The sequence below is a fragment of the Lolium rigidum genome, chromosome 7 (genome assembly GCF_022539505.1).
Source record: "Lolium rigidum isolate FL_2022 chromosome 7, APGP_CSIRO_Lrig_0.1, whole genome shotgun sequence".
NCBI lineage: Eukaryota > Viridiplantae > Streptophyta > Magnoliopsida > Poales > Poaceae > Lolium > Lolium rigidum.
Window position 1 is genome coordinate 203,031,693 of NC_061514.1, and position 21,491 is coordinate 203,053,183.

At 50.6% G+C, this 21,491-nt stretch overlaps 1 protein-coding gene across 1 annotated transcript; it reads right to left on the reverse strand.

Moving 5' to 3' along the window:
• Nucleotides 1–4,104: 4,104 nt before the first annotated feature.
• Nucleotides 4,105–6,493, reverse strand: LOC124678655 (protein NUCLEAR FUSION DEFECTIVE 4-like). The gene has a single exon (XM_047214517.1). It carries the CDS (start codon nucleotides 6,317–6,319, stop codon nucleotides 4,463–4,465), a length of 1,857 nt encoding a protein of 618 aa, XP_047070473.1. The 5' UTR covers nucleotides 6,320–6,493; the 3' UTR covers nucleotides 4,105–4,462.
• Nucleotides 6,494–21,491: the final 14,998 nt, after the last annotated feature.

Below are 21,491 nucleotides of genomic sequence, written 5' to 3' on the forward strand. Positions count from 1 at the left end.
AACAGCGATGACTACGTCGCGGTCGTCTTCCAGGAATGGCAGCAGGCCATGGCGGAGGGCCGCAAATTTGAGTTCCCGGAGAACATGACGGACGACAAGATGGCGAAGCTCGGCGTCCTCGTCTCCGAGAACGACCCACCTGTGCAGCCGCCGCTGCCCCGCTACGCCACCGGCTTCATGCCGCCGGGCCTGTCGGAGGATTAAGCCCTTCAACTGGCGCTACAGGACTCGGCCGCGCCACAACCACCACCGTACAACCCCTGGGCGCCTCCTCCGCCGCCAGAGCCCTGGGCGCCTCCACCGCAGCCACAGCCGCAGCCCTGGGCGCCTCCACCGCAGCCACAGCCCTGGGCGCCTCCACCTCCAGCACCGCCGGCGGCGCGCCCGGCGTACGCTCCCCCGGTTTCCAACTGGCCGTGGACGGTACCGGAGCTCATCGTGCTCGACAACGACGAAGAGCAGCAGTAGGCGCACGCGTTTAGGGTTTATTTTCATGTTTTAAAACTATGTAAATTATGTTTTCATGTTTAAAAAATGATTCGGCCAAAAAATGTGTTGTGCCGCTGGAGCCACCCCGACGCAAACGGACGCGCGGTCGATTTCGACCATTTCGACCGACGCAAACGAACGCAGGCGAACATTTCCGGGCGGTAAAATGCGTCGCGCCGCGAGTAATTCCCTCACATTGCTGCTCTGTCTGTGGTGATGGTACTGCACAACATATGCGGCGCCCCCCCAGCTTCTTAGCGCCAGTACGTGTACCCCACGCCGTAATCAGGGCCGTACAAGATCTACACGGATGGAGGAAGATAAGGGCATCTCCAACGGGGCGACCCAAACCGCGCCCGCGCGTCCGTTTGGGTCGAGCCGGACAAAAATGCGGCCCAACGTGGGGACGCACCGCAAAAGCGGATGGCCGCGGCGTTCGGAACGACGCAAACCCGGCCCAAATCTGGGCCGGGTTTGCGTGGCCGCGGATGGCACGCGCCGTCCTCGCGTGTCCGCCTGGTCCGCCTGGCTGGCCCACATGTCGGTGCCCCAGTCCTATTAAATGTGGACTGGGGAGGGGGACTGTCCCTATCCAGTCCCCACTATCCACTCCGGCCGCACGCGCGAGCTCGAAGCTTCCGCGCCGCCATGGCCCCGAAGCGTGAGTTCGCGCCGTCCGCCAACGACCACGAGGCCGGCAGCAGCCGGCCAGTCGCGCCGTCGGCGTTCGCCATGGGGCCGCCGGCGACGCCCAGACGCGACCGGATCTACGTCCACCGTAGCGGTGGCGCGGATGTTCCGGGACGCCGGCGTCCCAATGCCGTGGGGGGGGAGTGCAACTCCCCCACGGCTGGCACCTGAGCCCAGATCGGGTTCCGGTGCCGCCCATCCCGGGCTCCGGCCGCGCCCGCTTCACCGAGATCCGGAGGCGCCGCGCGCAGCTGCCGGCGGACCTCCAGGAGGACCCCGCGTACGACGACGCAAGTCCCAACTGGGACTTGTGGTTCGAGGTGGAGCACGATGCGCACCGGCACACGTGCTTCACGTCGGCGACGGCGCGGCCTCGCGCGCTGCCGCGCACACCTGCAAGGCGGGCAGGCCGCCGCCCCGGCCGGCCCGTACATCGACGAGCCGCAGCCCCGGCAGCAGCCCCTACCGCGAGCCCGGCAGCGGGAGGACGAAGATGACCCGGAGCCGCAGGCGGCGCTCGCGGCGTCCCGCGAGCAGTGCGACCTCGACGAGCTGGCCAAATGGCCGCACCTCGCCGAGACGCTGCGCGCCTCCGCCCTGGCAGATAAGGCTAGGAAGGCCCAGGAGAACGCCCAGGCGGAGGCGTGGGCCTTCCTCGAGATGGCGCGCCGGCAGGAGGAGGACACGCGCCAGGCGGCGCTCCGGGAGGAGGAGGAGCGCCGTGCCGCGCTCCTGGCGGAGGAGGAGCGCCGGGCCGCGCTCCGGGAGGAGGAGGAGGAGCAGCTCCGCAAGGAGTCCGCGCGGAGGGCACGACCGCGCAGGCCGGCGAGCCCGCCGAACCCGCACTCCGGCTGGGAAAGGGCGTAGTGGTCGCCCTGGCCGGAGTCCCCGCCGCCCTCCGGCGTTTCTAGCCGGAACAGCGCTTCGCCGCGGGGGGGCCTCGTCGTCATCGACGCCGACGACGAAGAGTACTACTGGGGGTAGTACTGCCGGCGGCCACCGCCTGCTCGCAAACCCTGGCTAGGTTTTTTTTTATAGTTTAAAGCCCATATAGGGCTTTCTTTTGTGTAAAAATTGCCCAAAATAGAGCTAAGTTTAATTACCAACTAGTTTAAATTTATCTTTTGTTGTTTTTCCTTTTTCATTTTGATTTTTGTTTCATTTATTTCATATGCGCTGCGTCCGCGCGTTGGGCGCAGCGCGCGACCCAAACGGACACGCGGACGCGGGCCGCTGTCCGCGTGACCACCCAAACGGCCCAAAACGAATGGTCCAGCGCGTCCGTTTGGGTCAGCCGGTTGGAGATGACTAAAAAAAGAGTAAATTACACCCGAAGTACACCATCTTGCATCCAATGTGATAGTTTGGTACACCATCTTGCAAACCGTGAGACCGCCGTCCACCATCTTTCGAATTGCGTGATGGTTTGGTCCTGGCCAATCAGGAGGCGACGCGTGGATGCCAGGTGGTTTTTGTCGCTCGTGCATGGTTTTGCTAATGACCCCCTGGGAAATTGCTGCACCGTGTTTTGGTCCATCCCCTGTTGCTTCTCTGTTTCGTCCCCAACCAACCTAGGTCGTAGACGGCGACGGCGGCGGCGATTTGCACGGCGACGGCGATGTAGTGCTGGGTGGCGTACTGGCGGAGGCTGGGCGAGGGAGCGCTTGGAGGCGGAGCAGGGGAGTGTTGTCTGCAAGGTCACCGGAGGCGATGGCGCCGATAGGGGGCGCGTCGGCCGCCGATGCCGGCGGTGGCGGTGGCGGAAGCACGTGGGCGGAGGAGGAGTGGAAGGAGACCTCCGTCGTGTACTACTGAGCATCGCCGAGGAGGACGCCGTCGAGCACAAGGACGCTGGTAATTTCTCTCTGTTCGCCGTGAATCATCTGCATTGCTCTGTTTTGGGCACCTTCCAATTTATCTCACTTGTTGTCTGAAAATCTAGAGCAAATTGTTGTTTTGTAGGATAAAATAGAAGATGTAAACCGTAAACCAGGTGCATCATAGAAGGTTGAATGTGAGGGAAATTGAGGAAGAAAATATGCTCCTTTTAATGAGATTGAATGAATTAGAAGATGAAGGCTATGCAAATAGAACATAGGGAGGAGCTTAGAAGTAGAGATAGGAGAGAGTTCTTGTTTCTCATAATTGTAGCTAGTTGTGTAGCTTTGTATGTTCTTTCTGCTTTGATGACGGGCTTTCATTGAGTCAACTTGTACTGTTTATATGATGAAATAAAATTTCCTTGAGGATGGCTGCTTACTGAAATTGCATTGTTCAGTACATAAATAAAGCAATGTCATATGCATGGTTCAGTAAATAACCAGAAAACAAGTTCATCTCATGCATTGTTCAGTACATAAATGAAGCAATGTCATATGCATGGTTCAGTAAATAACCAGAAAACAAGTTCATCTCATGCATTGTTCAGTACATAAATGAAGCAATGTCATGTGCTGCTAGTTGTTAGCTGTGGATGGTGCATTTTGACTCAAAGGCATCTCATGTGCATTGTCATCTCAGACTGATTTGTTCATTCAAGTCTGGCAATGCATTGAGGTCAGGGAGCAGAACTGAACGCGCGGAGACGACAGGGAGCACAACTTCTCACGGCGGCGCGGAGACGACAGGGAGCAGAACTGGACGCGCGGAGAAGATGCAGCTGCCTAAATCAGCGCGTGGGGGCATCGGCGATGGTTCGGGCCGACCGGGGGGCTAAGTGCAAAACCATCCACGCAGCAGCGTGCGTTTCCATTGGCCACCTGGCATCCACACGTCGCCTCCTGATTGGCCAGGACCAAACCATCACGCAATTCGAAAGATGGTGGACGGCGGTCTCACGGTTTGCAAGATGATGTACCAAACTATCACATTGGATGCAAGATGGTGTACTTGGGGTGTAATTTACTCCTAAAAAAACGCAGCAAGGAAGGATGAACTCACTTTATGTTGACGCGTTCGTTCCAGTAATCCAGTCTCTGTGCAGTGCTACGCGACAAACATGGACCACTGTCAGCGACTGGCTGGCATCCCAACCCCCCTACCCACCGCCGTGTTCCGGCGTCCTTCTCTAGTCCTTTAATAGGCGCCACGTCAGCCGTAACGACTCACATCGCCCTACAGTCGTCGCTCAAGACCAAAATGACGTACACAAAACGCTAAAAATACGTATACAGCTTCCGCATCATCCGGAGCGATGTGAACGCAAGCGTAGGGGTCATGCGCAGTCGTCATCCGATGTTAGGTGGCTGCTTCAGAGTTGACCAGGTCAAGCCTCCAAAGTTTCTCACCTCGCCCCGCTTCCCTTTGCGTTCGTGCCATCGGCCGGCGCTGAGTCCTCCTTCTCCGGCGTCCGCCGCTGGTCGACTGGCAGGCGTCCGTCGCGGAACCTGGCGTAGATGTCGCCCTTGTAGAAGCTCCACGTCCTCCACACCAGCACCAGCGACACCACGGCGCCGAACGCCGTGGCCGCCGTGATGATGAGGAACGAGCGCTTGAAGCACTCCACCCCGAGGCACACCTTGTCGCGGCCGCTCCCCGCCGCGAACCCGCCGCCCGGCTGCTTGTCCGCCTCCGCGTCGTAGAGCCTCCCGGCCACCAGCACGTTGAGGATGTAGGCGCCCACGGGGCTGGCCATGCCGCCGAAGTTGTAGAGCGTGGAGTAGTACTTGAGCCCGAACACCTCCGAGATGATGGCGAACACCAGCGGCCACTGCGCGCCGAAGCAGAACCCGATGATCACCGACGCCGCGTACAGCGACTGCGGGACGCCCAGCGCGATCAGCACGTGCCCCGCGCACGCCAGCAGGAGCACCACCGTCAGCATCAGCGTGCGCGGGAACCTGTACCGCTCCAGCAGGGCCTCCGACGCGAACCCGGAGGTGACGCGGCCGGCGTAGTTCCAGATGCTGATGAGGGAGACGAAGGTGTTGATGCTCTTGGCTGGGTACCCCAGCGACTGCCCGATCTGCCCCATGTTGTCGATCGCCGTCAGCGTGCCGCCCACGCCGCAGATGGTCGCCACGAACAGCACCAGCATGTCCACGCTCACCAGCGCCTGCAGGATCGTGTAGTCCTCACCCCGAGCCGGTGGACGGAACATGGTCTTCACGCACCCGCCGAACGAACCCATACACGAAGAAGAAGACGGCGGCGGCGGCGCCGGCTGCTCCTCTGCTTTGGTGTCTGAGCCGGTGGACATTTGGAGGCCGTGTGCATCGGCCACCGTGATGGTTGGCTCCGGCTCGTTGGCGGCGTCGATCTCGCGCTCGCGGTGGATCTTGTACTCCTGCTTGATGACGACGCAGAGCGGGAGGAAGAGCACGATGAGCAGCGCCGTGGCCGCGATGGCGTACGCGGCGTGCGAGAAGGCGAACTGCTTCTGCACGACGATCATGACGAGCAGGTAGCAGGCGAGGCCGATGGAGATGTACAGGAAGCAGAAGAAGGGGTCCACGCTGGTCTCCTGCCCGCCGCGTCGGCGCGGGTACGGCATGATCCGGATGGTGTGCACGAACACCACGGAGATCGCCGCCGGCAGCCACGCGATGAGGAGGATCAGCGACTTGGCGTCGTCGCCGTAGAAGGCCAGGTAGAGCTGCGTGTACACGGCGCCGCTGAGCCCCACGAAGCCCTTGAGGATCCCGAGCACGACGCCGCGGCTCTCCGGGAAGTTCTTGACGCAGGTGACGAGCGCGCCGGTGTTGGCGAAGGACTGCGAGTTGGCGCCGACGAAGATGTAGAGGCAGACGAGCCAGACCGGCGGGCGGGCCGTCCGGCCGTCGACGGCGAGGTAGACCATGAGGTAGCCGACGAGGTTCATGGCGGCGCCGATGGCGAGCACGACCCAGGGCGGCGTGACCTCGTTGATGAGGCCCGAGAAGACGCCGAGGTTGGCGCCCAGGTCCTTGAAGAAGGAGATGGTGTTGAGCGTCTGCTGGTCGTACCCCAGCGCCGACTTGAGAGTCTTGGAGTAGATGCTGAAGATGTAGGTGGCCCCCGACGCCGTCAGGATGGCGAAGCTGGCGAACACCGTGAACCACCGCCCCACCGCCACCTGCCGGGCGAACGGCGCCGTGAAGACAACGCTGAGCGGGCCCTTCGGCGCCGCCGGCGACGTGCCGGCGCCCGTGTCGAACACCATGGCGCGCTTCTGCTGCCGGTGGTGGTGGTGGTGTTTCTCTGTCCTTTATCCAATGGTTTCGTGGTTGGTTCGTGGTTGGTGCGTGTCTCTACTGATACACCTAATAATGTACTCACTACAGATCTTCTTAACGATGTAGCAGTAGAGTATGTTGGTTTGTGTGGTCGTTGGGGTTAATAGTATGTTTATTACGTTTATATAGGGCGAGTTGGGAGGGGGCAAAAGTGTGGGGACAGAGATATTTCAGTCAATCAGGCGCACACTCTTTCACATAGCTTTCGCTTGATGGCCTAAACGAGTAACTGGATTTCACACATCTACAAACACTACAAGAGAAAGTAGCTTTGAGAATTGTCTGCTCGTGACAGAAACGTGCCAAGAAATATACCTTTAAAGATTCGCCAATGCTTCCTCAAAAAAGAAGATTAGCTAAAACGAAAATAACAACACTCGCAATTAGCCTGACCCAATTGCATTGCACCACTTGTATAGATAATATTTTTAGAAATTTGATTACATTTTTTTATCTTATGCAAAGTTTTCTGTCAGCTCAAGTTAATTGCCTAGGGTTAAACATGGTGTAATTTTTCCAAAAATTGCATTCTTTAATTTTCGTGCCAGAAACTATATGACTTATATTTAGGAACCGAGGGAGTATGATAGAGTGCGTCGTTCATAGGTATAAAATCATCACAAGTCACAACTTCTTTGTTAAGTTTTTACATCCTCCCTCTCATATCTTTGTTAAGTTGGTCAAAACTTCTTTGTCGCCTCCCCTCTCATGTCTCATCTCCACCGTCCCTTCCCCTTTCGAGAGTCGGCCAAAATTTCTCGGCTCGCTCCTCTCTCTCTCCTCTCTATCGGTGTCGTCAGACGACCTAATAAGGGGTTGTCCGATCTTCTCAGTAAGCGAAGTGGATGGTGATGAACACGCGATGAACACAACGAAGATACACGTTGATAAGTGAATGATAACTTGTATGACGCTGACGAGTCTCTCGATCGACCATGTCGCCAATGCAACAGCTTTTAACCCTGCAAGATATTCGCAACTCCACAAACTTGCTCACGTAGTCGCCGACCACGAAGCAGTTAATTTGCAATCTCCCAATTCCGAGTGGAACGATAGATCACACAAACTTTCAGTAGAAAAACACCAGATCGATGCGAATTAGTGTGTAGGATTCAATAGTATTGCGTAGCAATCAACTATGAACTAGGATTTATCTTAAACGTGGTCTAAACCTAATTTGGAGGCGTCCTTTGCACTTATATAGGGGTCCAGGACGACCAGGGTCGAAAGCTAGAATACAAACTGACCCAAGTCGGGTTTCGGTCGAACTTGGTTCGGACTCAAGCGGCAGTACCGCTGGTACGGGCGACAGTGCCGCTGGGCAGGGCGGCAGTGCCGCTGCCTGGGATGGCAGTACCGCTGGGCAGGGCGGCAGGGCCGCTGCTTCGGTCGGCAGTGCCGTTGGTGCTGATCTTCCTTGATGCGCCTGCCTTCCTCTCCTCCATCGCGCATCCGTGGAATGTCTTCACGTCCAGCACCATGTTCAGCTGCTCCTCTGCTCCTCGTGCTGCTTGCTCCATCTTCATACCTGATCATACATAAATAAAATGACTTAGGTAGTATAAAACTCTCATCGATCAAAGTATCATTCAAGAGAGAATTTACATGTTGTTTAAGTAGCTTCGCACGAGCCCTTGTAATGGGTTCAATCCTAAATTCATTGAACTTGAGCTTCACAACAACATCTTGTTCATCTTGCAATGATGGAGGTAGTAGTTCGGTAGGGATCTCCTCATCACGACCTGGATGAGGATGCGCAACAGGGGTTGTACAATGTAGTGGTATGTTTAGTTTTGCCAAGTTGTTGTATGGCGTGATGCTGATAGGGAGATCGCCTTCGGTGCTTCCAAGAGTCACTGGTTGCGTTGGCCTCACCCTCTTCTTTCTGTTGATGCTCTGGTGGTTGGATCTCACATGGGAGGATACAATAAAGCTCGCTCTTATCTGGCGTTTTTGCCTCCTTTTTCTTCTTTCCATGCAGAGCTCCCTTGTGGAGGTATGGAAGGGATGAAGAGGAGACGCAGCTGCTTTTCTTGAGCACATTACTGACATCTAATTGGCCATTGCAACCTCCTCTTTCTTCTTTCAATTGGAGAGCTCCATGGCGGAGACAGCGGAAGGGATGATGAGGAGATCGATGCTGCTTCCTGGAGCGAATCGTCGATGTCGTCTAAGCTGTCATGTGTCGTTATGCCGTTGACTTGCTCCGAGCTCTATTGTTCGTGTTGGAATGGCTAGATACGCCTTGTACGGTTTGTATGATATATGTGTGCGTATCCTTAAACCCTAGCCAGTCACTAGGTAGAATGTTGTACATGACACTTTTAGGGTTTCGCCACACGTGTACCCCTATATATGTACATCACATGAGATTAATGAAATTATCTTGCATCTCTATCTCTTCTTTCAAGTTGACACCATGGTTTGCTGACGTCAACTCTCCTTTAACCTCCAGGACGGTATGCCAATGCGGAATTTTTGTCAAAAAGGACCACCCTCCCCAATTCATTGATAAAAAGGACCACGTGTGAGTAGAATTGACAAAAAAGACCACCTCATGTGTGGCGGCAGAGCCCCCAACCAACACGTGGAAGATGCCGCCGCGCCGACTGGCGGCAGGAGCCTGCCGTCCCTCTCTCTGGCGGCACGTTGGGCCGTGCTCCGCGCCGTCAAGCGCCGTCCGACCTGGTGGGCCATGCCGCCGGTCCAAATGGCGGCAGCCCTACGTGGCTCAAGCCGCCACGCGTGGTGGAGGCAGCGAGCGGGAATCGTCCGGCCAGCCGACCGCGCCCTGCTGACGCTGACTAAAGAAACGGCGCTGATTCCGAGGCGATTGGAGACAAACTGCGCTGATTTTTATGTGCTTTACTGTTTGTGATGATTCCCGCTCGTGAAAGTTTGCAATGTTTTTATCAGTGGATGCACTGCAGTGTACATAAATTAGACTAAGATTTGTAATAGTGGACAAACAGCGTTGATTTCGATAACGCACTATGAAAGATGCTTCACTCTTCTTTATAAGCCTGAGTGTGTTTTGTCTGTGCGGAATCAGTCACTCACTCTCTCATGCTTTGCCTCTCGCTCTAAACTCAGACGCTTAGCGTACGGTGCAACACTCAATCTCTCTCGCTCTAGCCTCTTGCTGTGAACTTACGTTTAGTGTACGATGCAGAATCAGATTGAGTTGCAGAGAAGACATATCAAGGTAAGTGTATCATGCATGTTGTACTTTTATCATTCATATTTGTTGCTATTATCTTTGGAATGTCATTAGCTCCTGTTGTTAGAGAGAATGTGATTAGGATATTTGTTATTCCAAAATTCGTATGACTGTGATTGCACATGTAGTTAATGAGTAGTTTATTTGTAGTTTATTTGCAAAGAACATTGTAGAGTAGTATATTATGGTTGTGACAACACAATAATATTTGTAGAGTTCGTATTCTCAACGGATTAATATTAACACGTGATTATTTACATGCCTACTAATGACATATCGTTTAAGTTCGCATGAATCTTTTGACCCTACGTGGTCCAACATGAGAGCTGGTTTAGGCCACAATATGCCCCCACTGCGGGGTTGTGACCACATGCAGTCACAATTCTCAACTCAGGTTAATTCATGTTAAATGTTTCTGACAGAACCGTTCGATACGCAGGAATCTTTAGTCCCGACATGGCCTGGTATAACGCAGATGCAACCATAATACTTCGGCAGCACTTCCCAACAACCTGGTGATGATGTTACCGGGATAGTTGAAGAATTCTTTGGAGGTGGTATTTTAAGCACATATGCCAGTTTGATTCCCCCAAATCAGGAATCTCCATACGTATTTCAGACTCCATCACCAACAGATGAGACACGTACAGAGGGTGAGGAAAATCAGTACGGCCGAGGTTTGCGTCCACCTCATCCCCCTCGTCCCCGGTTGTTGGCTTCCGGTCCAAGACCACGGCAGCAATGTCGTCGTCGTCGACAAGACTGATACGCATGAGCCTTACTTCTATGTACCATTTATTTATCTATGTGCCCGACAGACATATAACCTATGTATGAGACATTTTTCTATGTATCTCGGAGACATATTAATATTAGTTCCAATAAGTTTAATTTTTAAATTAACTCCAATAATAAAGATACAACATAAGTAAAAATGGTTAAGATACAACATGTAATGAATAATACGACTAATTACTACGACGAAATTTAAGATACAACGAGAAAATAAAACTGAAATTAACATACATAGCTAGTACAACAGATCACTCTATTTTCCCAGCGTCCACCATGGCCATTTTCCGGACTTGCCGTCGCGTTCTTCAGCCGCTTGCGCCTCGGCAACTCTTTCCGTTAATCTCTTCCTCTCCGCTTCACGGGCCTCTCTGCGCACCTCTTCCTCTACATACCTACGTGCAACCTCATCATCCATCCTCTTCTGGTTCACCTCACGATTTCGAGCTTGCTCGGCCCTTAATTTTAGTATATGTGTCTGTCTCTATGCCTTAGCATTACCAGCAGCCTTTTCCCTACGCTCTTCCTCATGGAACATTGCCCATGCACGCCGCTGTTTTTCCTCCACCTCACAGCGTGCCCAATCTGTCTGCTCCTGGTCTATCCAATGAAACCACGTGCAAAGGGGAGGGGGAGACTGCAACACAAATAATACAGTTAATAAACGAAAATTAATGACATACAAATAATTTTTTTAATCATGTTGTTAGAACATACCGCAAGACACGAGGACGATGAACTTGTTTGTCTGGGTAGATCATGATCATAGCTCGCGCACATGAAATATTTCATGCCGAACTTATCAGAAAAATCAACCACCTCCTTCACCTTCGCAAGGCGGCCGCACCAACACCTCTCTGCTCTCACTCCCGGTGGTAAGCTTGCATTCTTCCCATTTATCGGCCTAAAATCCTGGTCCGAGCAAGGCACACTCATACTCACTCCAATAGTTTGCGCACGAAACAGAGACGCGGAGAAGGCAAACTTGATCCTGCTGTTTCGATTTCTATGCGGGAAAGACGACTTATATAGCCTTCAATTAGTGTGAGCAGTACCAAAAAAAAATAGTGCATAATTATTAGTATAGGCTGTCTAATTGCTGTATCAGCATAGAACTCCTACGCAAATAGGCTGCTTTCGGTGGTTAATTTTCTGTATCGAGCGGGAATCTCCGACAGTTTCACGTCTCGCCGCTTCAAAATCGGGGCAGTCCACAGTGCAATAGAAATCAGTGCCGATCAGTCATTGTCGGGTGCTGTCGGGGCCGGGCCCTGCCGCCACTAGCCCTGGAGGCAAGCTCCATGTCGCCCGCCATGCAAGAAAGCACGCGTGACTTCTCCACGTCGACCTGCCGCCCCGCTCAACGGTGGCATGGCCCACCGTGCCGAACGCACTAGTAGGAAAATGCTTATAGGTGGAGCTTAGTTCTGTGGCGCACCAAGAAAAATGCGCCACAGAAAGTTTTTTTGTGGCGCACGAGGAGGTGTGCGCCACAAAAATAGCTTATTTTTGTGGCGCATTGCTGAACCGTGCGCCACAGAAATTATGTGGGGCCCACATCCTGGCACCCCCAATTATTAGCGTAGGTATTTCTGTGGCGCACACGGCCTGCTGCGCCGCACTGGCTCTGGTGCGCCACAGAAGTTGTTGATTATGTGGCGCACTTGAGCTGGTGCGCCACAGAAATAGGGAACTTATATTATCCCCGTACCCTCCCCGCGCCCTCATCCCCTCTACCGCCGCGCGCCGCCTCTCTCCCTTCTCCCCCACCGATCCGTACCACCGCGCGCCGCCATGGTCGTCGCCGTCACCATCGCCGTCGCCGCCGCCTTCCTCCGCGAGGGCCGCATGCCCCCACGCTCCACCCATCCCCGCCACCAGCAGCACATGCCGCTGCGGCGTGGAGGAGGAGGGGCCAAGGCGTGCAGGAGGAGGGTCCGGCGCCGCATCAAGGAGGAGGCCGAGCCGCCGCGTCCTCCACCTCCTCCACCCCTGCCATCATCGTCAACCTCCTCCTCCACCCCTGTTTTCGGTGAGCTCCACCTCTGCCCTCCCCTCCCTCTTCCTCTCCCGCGCGAGCACAAGGTGCTCGATGAAATGCTCTGGATGCTGTTGTGCTCTGGATGTTGATGTTGCTGTGTTGCTAGTTGCTAGCATGATGTTGGAACGATTTAGCTTGACATTGTTGGAGGTGCCTTTGGTTATAGAATGCCCATCACTAACATTGTTGGACTCCCATGACTGTTGCTCCAGTCCCCTTTTCTTATTCTGTATAACTTGGTTAATTACAGAGAGGGGGGAGAAGGTTGGTGTTAATTGATGCCATTTATCTGGTCGTCGGTGAACTCTCTCCCCTCCTTTGCTGGCTTGGTTTGTTACTCAGTATCTCCTCTATGCAGCCAAGTGAAGCTACCTGCTACTTTGATTGTCTTGCTATGGTAACTGAATCCATGCAATTGCTTGGTTCTGGACATTGGGTGATTCAATCTTCACCTGTGCCGAGTTGCAATTGATGTCTAATGCAATTGTAATTAACTCGCTTATCACCTTGTATGTGCACGAGGATTGAATTATGATCCCATTGCTTGAGTTGTTGCCTGTCAAGAACTGCATGAAAGCCTTGATTGCTTTACTGAAGCTTTGGTTTAGTAAAGTGTCATGTGCAGGTCATGCTGCTATTGCTTGATTAATTGGTGCTATGCTTGTTACTGATGGAGCTATAGTTGATTAATTGGTGCTATGCTTGTTACTGATGCTGCTATATTGCTTGATTAATTGGTGTTATGCTTGTTACTCGATGCTACTATATTGCTTGATTAATTGGTGCTATGCTTGTCACTTCTTATTAATGAACCATGTGTTGGTGATGATTCGATTAAACTAAATGGATTTGATTTGTTTTCCAACCTTTGTTGAAAACAAATCCAAAGTTTGAACCTGTATAAGGTGATGAGGACTTGTTTACTGGTGTGGATTGCTTATGTTGTGTTGTGACCTCATTAGCTCTTGCTACTGCCACTGGTTGCATCTCATAGTTGGATAATTTGTTCATTTTGGTGAAAATAGAGATATTCACAGTAGGGAATCATGTAAATGAATGCCACTATGGTATCCTTTGAAGAAAATGGGATGTTTCTGATGGTTTAAAAGACTAGGTGATGCTAGGTTATTAAGTTGGCTGTCAAGGTTGGTTTTATCTGGTTAACTTGGATAGGCTATGTGCTCTTGCTTACTTATGCATATCCATCTCTACTGGATTGACTAGCTCAGGCTTGGCCTCTCTCTTGCCAAGCATCACTTTGTTACTACCAAGTGATGAGTAATCCCTTATGGACCCCAGCTTTGTTTTGAACTCAACTCGAGTAATGATATATTTCTTTTTCTTGTTGGCTTTGATGAAATTAGAGATATCCACAGTAGGGGATCATGTAAATGAATGCCACTCGTGGTATCCTTTGAAGAAAATGGGAAGTTTCGATGGTTTAAAAGACTAGGTGATGCTAGGTTATTAAGTTGGTCTGTCAAGGTTGGTTTTATCTCGGTTAACTTGGATAGGCTATGTGCTCTTGCTTACTTATGCATATCCATCTCTACTGGATTGACTAGCTCGGGCTTGGCCTCTCTCTTGCCAAGCATCACTTTGTTACTACCAAGTGATGAGTAATCCCTTATGGACCCCAGCTTTGTTTTGAACTCAATTGAGTAATGATAAATTTCTTTTTCTTGTTGGCTTTGATGAAAATAGAGATATCCACAGTAGGGGATCATGTAAATGAATGCCATTGTGGTATCCTTTGAAGAAAAAGGACTGTTTCTGATGGTTTTAAAAGGCTAGGTGGTGCTAGGTGATTAAGTTGGCTACCAAGACTTGTCTCATCCGGTTAGCTGGGATATGCTATGTGTTGTTGCTTGTTTAGGCATATCTATCACTTACTTGGATTTACTTGGTTCTTGATTGGCCTCTCTTTTGCCGGCATCACTTGGTCTATATACCAAGTGATGAATAATCCCTTTGGAGCATCTGCTCCATGCATGCTATGTGTGTTTGAGCATCTTGACTTATGTCACCATGGTTGCTGGTTTGGTGGTGTTTTTGTACTTGCCGATGATTAGATGGTTGGTCGATATCACTCGTACACTCGGGGGTGGAGCAAGTGAGCCTGGTGTGATGGCACAAATATCAATATCTTGTGCATCCTACCCGGCCTCACTTACTCCATCCCTGGATGTTAATATTTGTTTCGACCAACAAAGTATGAGGCATATGCTATTTAGTTGATACCACTTGGCTCTTTCTTCCATTTTAGTGCCGATGATTAGAATGTTCGGTCAATCGTACACTCCGGGTGTCGCTAGTGAGCCCGGTGTGATGGCACAAATATCAATCTCTTGTGCATCCTACCCGGCCTCACTAACGCCATCCCGGGATGTTCATATTTGTTTCGACCAACAAAGTATGAGGCATTCCATTTAGTTCATACTAGCTACTTCTTAATTGCATTGGCCTTTCTTCCATTCTAGTGCCGATGATTAAATTGTTTGGTCACTTGTACACTCGGGGTGGGGCCACCGAGCCCGGTGCGATGGCACAAATATCAATCTCTTGTGCATCCTACCTGGCCTTGCTGACCCCATCCCTGAATGTTAATATTTCTTTCGACCCACAAATTATGAGGCATATGATATCTAGTTGAGATACCACTTGGCTCTTTCTTCCATTTTAGTGCCGATGATTAGAATGTTTGGTCACCTATACGCCGCAATATACTTTGTAGACGGGCCCCCCTTTCCCCGGCCGTCGTTCCGTGAACGAGTCTTTGACGAGACAACAACGCCGACATGCCTCTCCGACGCAGAATCACGCCAGTCCCAGCCGCCTCTCTTGTGGCCGCGTCTCCTGCGCCATGCACTCTTCGCCTTCTTGCCCGGTGAACAATAGACTGATCGTTGGAATAAGGAAGCCGATGACGGCCGATCGCAATCTAATCTTGCGACCGGCCGTCATCGGTTTCCTTATTCCAATGATCAGTCTATTGGTTCACCGGGCAAGAAGGCGAACAGTGCAGGACGCGGGACACACGACCACAAGGGAGGCGGCTGGGACTGCCGTGGTTCTGCGCCGGAGAGGCAGATCGGCGTTGTTGTCTCGTCAAGGACCCGTTCACGGAACAGCGGCCGGGGAAAGGGGGCCCTTCTGCAAAGTATACTGCGATGTATACTGCAACTATGGTTTCTGACCATAGTATTTGTGTTGACCAACAATGTATGAGGCACTTATTCCATTTTGTCATTCCATTTGCTTTGGTATTTCCAAAATGCCGATGATTAAAATGTTTGGTCCCCGTACACTCTGGGGTGGCGTAAGTGAGCCTGGTAAGATAGCACAAATATCAATCTCTTGTGCATCGGACTTGGTCTCGCTTACGCCATCCCGGAATGTTAATGTTTTTGTTGACCAACAATGTATGAGGCACTTATTCCATTTTGTCATTCCATTTGCTTTGGTATTTTTAAAATGCCGATGATTAAAATGTTTGGTCACCGTACACTTGGGGGTGGCGTAAGTGAGCCTGGTAAGATAGAACAAATATCAATCTCTTGTGCATCGGACTTGGTCTCACTTACGCCATCCCTAAATGTTAAGACTTGTGTTGACCAACAATGTATGAGGCATTTATTCCATTTCTCTTGTGCATCGGACTTGTTGGTCTCACTTTCTGCCATTTTAATCATAGTAGGAACCGGATGAAGACCCCGATGCAAGCGAGCCTGGTGGGTAGAGAGGAGGGAGCAAAGGAGGAACCGGATGAAGACTACTTTGTATCTCGAAATTGTGAATTTTGTATGAATTAAGAGTTGTATGCAAAACATTTGACACTTGCCACTATATATGTATCTCGATCGGGCTCTAAGTACTGTGATGATGATGTCTACATTATATATGTGCAATGTACATACTATTTATATTATATCCGCATATTTCTATATGTTGTTGTATATAACCCGTATATTGCTTGTCTATAAACTGCATGTGTATAGCAGAGCAGCACAAAATCGTGTATAATACAAGCAAGTTACGTAGGCGCACCGAAAATCAATTCTGTGGCGCACGCTTTTCTGTGGCGCACCAAAGCACCCGTGCGCCACAAAAACCTTAATTCTGTGGCGCATGGTTCGGTGCGCCACAGAAACCTTATTTTTGTGGCGACGTTTCTGTGGCGCACTCCCATGCGCCACATAATCCATTTTTAGTGCGCCACTGATGAGGCTTTTCCTACTAGTGACGGCGGCTGACGGCGCAGTGAAGCACCTAACGTGCCGCCACCTGCTGGGACGGCGAGTCCCTGCCGCCACGCCGCCCGGCGGCAAGCTCCACGTGTCGGCTGGGGGCTCTGCCGCCACGCCGGAGGTGGTCCTTTTTGTCAATTCTGCTCACAAGTGATCTTTTTGTCAATGAATTGGGGAGGGTGGTCCTTTTTGACAAAAAAATCTGCCAATGCGAAGACCCTCATGTCGAGATGGACATGGAGAAGGACTTGATCGTGTGTGTGTGTGTGTTTTTTTTTTACTTTTGGCTCTAGGAATGTTTTTGCAGTTTGTGAGGGTTTGCTTATAATTTCTATTTTTTTTCTACAGACCCTCATTGTGACATGTAATCCCACTGACGATTAATCTATCTCTGTCTTGAATTTACACCTCTCTTTTGTCTCTTTGAAATTGAAGAATTTTTGCAGGGAATGAAAGGGAAATTTTCAGATGATCCCAAATCTGTATCTCTCAACATACTAGTCTAGTATAAAACTGGCGATCGATAGAAGCAAGAGACATTGATGTATAGCAAGGAGCACGAGCTTTGACGGGAGAACGAGCGAGGGAGCGAGACGTGTGTGATGGGGAAGGAAGTGGTGCGGCACTGGTACTATCGCGGAGCTGGTGACGTTGCGTAGCCGTGCTGGTAACTGGTAAGCGACGCGTCCCATCGATTGGCACGCCTGTGTGTGGACCGGGAAGCCCGCTCGCGCGCCAAGGCTAGGTTGCAGGTTAGTTTAGCGGACTTGCTTATGGACGGTCAGGCAGCGAGTAATTTAAGCGCCGCCGATGCAGCGTGCGTGCGAGGCCAGATTGATTAGAGGTAGACGACGACGACGACGAAGAACGATGACATGATTGGTTAACAGTCGGTCCCCGGCATCGCGAAGAAAATTAAACAATCGTCCTTGCTTCTTGATGATCCAGCCGATGCTGCATCTCCGCTGTCCGGCTACAGCTATCACTGTTCCAGTCTCTTTAGACTAGTCACAATGAGGAGTATCATATAGTAGTATCATGCATATGATACTAGTGTGTGATACTATCTTCACAATGCATAGTATCATGTAGTAGTATCATAGGTCAATTATATTTAGTGATTTGTAGAATCTCAATGCAAAAGTGTGTACAAGATTGTTTTGACATTAATTTTTCTAGTTCTACGTGCTATGATACAGTATCTACCTATGATACTACTACCATCTCTTTCTTCATTAATTGATATGACACATCAGCTTTTTGCATGCATGTGATGCATGATACTAGCTATGATACTTCCATTGTGGGTAGTCTTAGCGACACACCCGGTAGCATTAAAATAAAATCTACACGTCTCGTTATTATAGCATCTAAAGAATAATTACACGTCTGATAGTCCAACCGGAATGTTTGGAACATGGGTAGTCCTTATTTCACATGAACAGTACAATCAAAACAAATATCAAAAAATACAAAAAAAAAGTTTATCGTAATTCACTGCTTTATTTAAGAGGGAATGTGGTTACAGTATGACTGAATCACATCAGACAAACCTTTTAGCTGGTTCATCCATTCATCTTAAGAACATCCTTCATGTACCTGGATGCTCGCCTAAGTCTCCTTTCAGTTTATCGTATCGTTTGTGACAATCATGTGTTTGTCGAGTTTCACCGTGACTTTTTCTGTGTAAAGGACAAAACCACGAGGAAGGTCCTGCTTCTCGGTAGGAGTCATGGAGGCCTGTATCCCGTTCCCTTTGGAAGAGTTTCGTCATCATCTCGTGTGTAGGCCGGTGCTACCTCTCAACCGTGGCATCAACGTCTTGGCCATCCATCCAATAATGTAGTTCAAAATATTGTTAGGACCAATGAGCTTTCTAGTTTCCCATCAGATAATACTTCTATAGTGGGTGAGAACGGCGGCGCGCCTTCGGCTCGTGCTAGTGTCTGTAGTCGTCACTAGATGGGTTTGAGACCCGTTGATATTACGCCATAGTGGTAACCCAACCTTTGTGATCGGAGATCCCGTGAATTAGGATCTGGGAAGAACAAACTAGTGGTTTAATTGAGGAGAGTATTATGTAACCCTCTCTATGTGAAGATGCACAACTCTCAATTGCTGTAAGGCAGGTTGGCAACAAGCCTTAATGTGTTTATGTTGGCTATTTTAGCAAAGGTGTTGTCCTACATAGCATTTTTGAAATAACACTTATATGAGTCCGATTGTTGAACGTCGCAATTTATGATATTTGGGTGATCTTTAGTAAACTCATGAAGAGACCACGAAGTATGATGCAAATGCTTTATCCGCGGGGTAGGCTACTGGCAGCTATGTACTGGTTATGACTTTGAGTGAAACGTGTTCACGCAAAACTTGCAACTCAAGGCTTAATCCATTGTTCAAGTGTGAATAGATGTAGCTTAAGGTTCTAGGCGGAAGTTCAACTTAACGGTCTCCGCTGAAACAACTGGTATATAAACAAGCAGCGAGTATTGGTAAATCTCTAAATGGGGATTTGAGATCTGGTGGGGGATTGTTGAAATATTGGGCCCACTTTTAGTGGCCCAAATTAGATTTCAGTTTTTCCTATAAATCTCAAAGCCCACATAGTGGCAGCCTTGTGAGTTTGAGCCCAAGTTGGTGGCAGCTCACTAGGGAGTGGCAAGAGGTGGGAAGTTTAGTCCCACATGGAAAGTTGGGAGGAAGTTAGACCACCTTATAAGGTGGGTTGTTCCACCACTAGTAAGTGAGTGAGAATAGGAGTGCTACACGCGCGCTCCTCCTCCTCCTCCTCGCTCGTCTCGACTCGACACGACACGACACGACACGTCACGACGCGCGCGCCGCGCTCGTGGTGAGTGGATTGAGCCTCGAGCCGAGACTTTCCTTACTTTTTGCAGCTCAGGAAAAACGAACAGAGTCCTAGACGGACGCGTCGCAGTTAGTCGGTTCGGGTCGCTCCCGGATCGTGGGCTATCTGTAACCGACTCGAAACGTTCGTGCGACGTGGGTGTGGCCCACGTTGCCTAGGGTTTCCCGAGCCTATATAATCTCTTGCCCGACTACCGCAGAAATATATCTAATATACGAGTTAGGGTTTCCACCTCTCTCTGCTTGCGCCGCCATCGTAGCCTACTCCATCCCGCGCGCCGACGTGCATCGGCGAACGGGAGAGTAGGTCTCCGGAACCGCTCGTCCTTGCGATCCTGTACGGGAGAGGGCGAATTAGGTTTTTGGGAAGCTCTCTGCGCGACTGCTCAAGCTCTTCATCACGGGTCGTCTTCCGTCCAAGTCGGGCGGTGCTGCCTACCGTCGTCTTCAACGTCATCTACTTCGACCCATCGTCCCCGTCGTCAACAACGTTACAGCTGCGACGACATCTGCTACACCGCCACCGCCACCTCCACCAGATCGGTACATGCGATATATCTCGATCTGTTTAGCGATGGATGTTGTACCGTTTGCACTGCTACTATTCATGTTGATTAATGCATCTAGTATGTTCGAGTTTCACCCATGTTAGTAGTTGCTGTCGTCATGTTTAATATTCTGGAACTAATCATGGAAATTGTGCCTAATTATCCAACAATCCAAAAACCTAATTGTAGGCAATTTCCTGAGTTAACAATGGCTGGTTTTGCTGATGCACTGAGGCCGGATAAGTTCACCGGTGTGCACTTTAAGAGGTGGCAAGTTAAGGCCATGCTCTGGCTTACTCATATGAAAATATTCGATGTTACTGATGGTTTTACCTGAAGGAACTATATCTGACCAAGATCAGAACAAGTTCAAGGAAAACAATACTCTCTTCGTCGGATGTGTTCTGAGTATTCTTGCTGATCGTCTGTGTGATGTGTACATGCACATAACAGATGGTAAAGAGCTCCGGGATGCACCGAATGCTAAATTCGGTGCAACCGATGCGAGCGATGGAACTCGTACATCATGGAGAGCTTCCATGACATCGGGATGGTAAACAACCGTTCGTAGTCGAACAAGCTCATGAGATACGAGTGCATTGCGAAAGAGCTTGAACTCCTTAAGTGTGCCTTACCCGACAAGTTTGTGGCTGGATGCATCATCGCTAAGTTGTCCCCTTCATGGAGGAACTTTGCCACAACTCTCAAACACAAGAGACGAGGAGATATCGGTTGAAAATCTGATAGCGTCTCTTGATGTTGAGGAGAAAGCTCGGGCTAAGGATAATGCCGAGAAAGGAGAGGGTCGGTCTAGCGCCAACATGGTGCGGAAGAAACCCTACGGCAAGAACAAAGGGAATAACAAGCCCTCCTTCAATAAGCCTATGAAGACTACAACCTTCAAGAAGAAGAAGATGATAAACAAAGCGGATCCGAGCTGCTTTACCCGTGGAGAGGCTGACCACTTTTCTAAGGACTGTCCGGAGAGGGCAGACCGCAAGAAAAAGGCGAGGCAAGTCAACACGGTGACCGCTAGCAATGCTGATGGGTACGGTAATCTCTTTACTCGTTCTTTCGGTATTTCAATCTCCATGTTGGTGGATTGATACAGGTGCTAATGTTCATGTGTGTGCTGACATATCCATGTTCACTTCTTACCAGGTCGCCCGGGATTCTTCCGTCTTGATGGGGAATGGGTCACATGCATGCTTCTGTTCGTGGTGTTGGCACGGTAGATCTGAAGTTCACTTCGGGGAAGATCGTGCAGCTGAGGAACGTGCAGCATGTCCCTACTATGAACAAGAATCTCGTTAGCGGCTCCCTTCTATGCGAGAGATGGGTTTAAGGTTGTTTTAGAGTCGAATAAAGTAGTTGTTTCCA

Excerpts from the sequence above, each read along its gene's own strand:
- LOC124678655 (XM_047214517.1), bottom strand. The coding sequence starts at position 6,319 with ATGGTGTTCGACACGGGCGCCGGCACGTCGCCGGCGGCGCCGAAGGGC.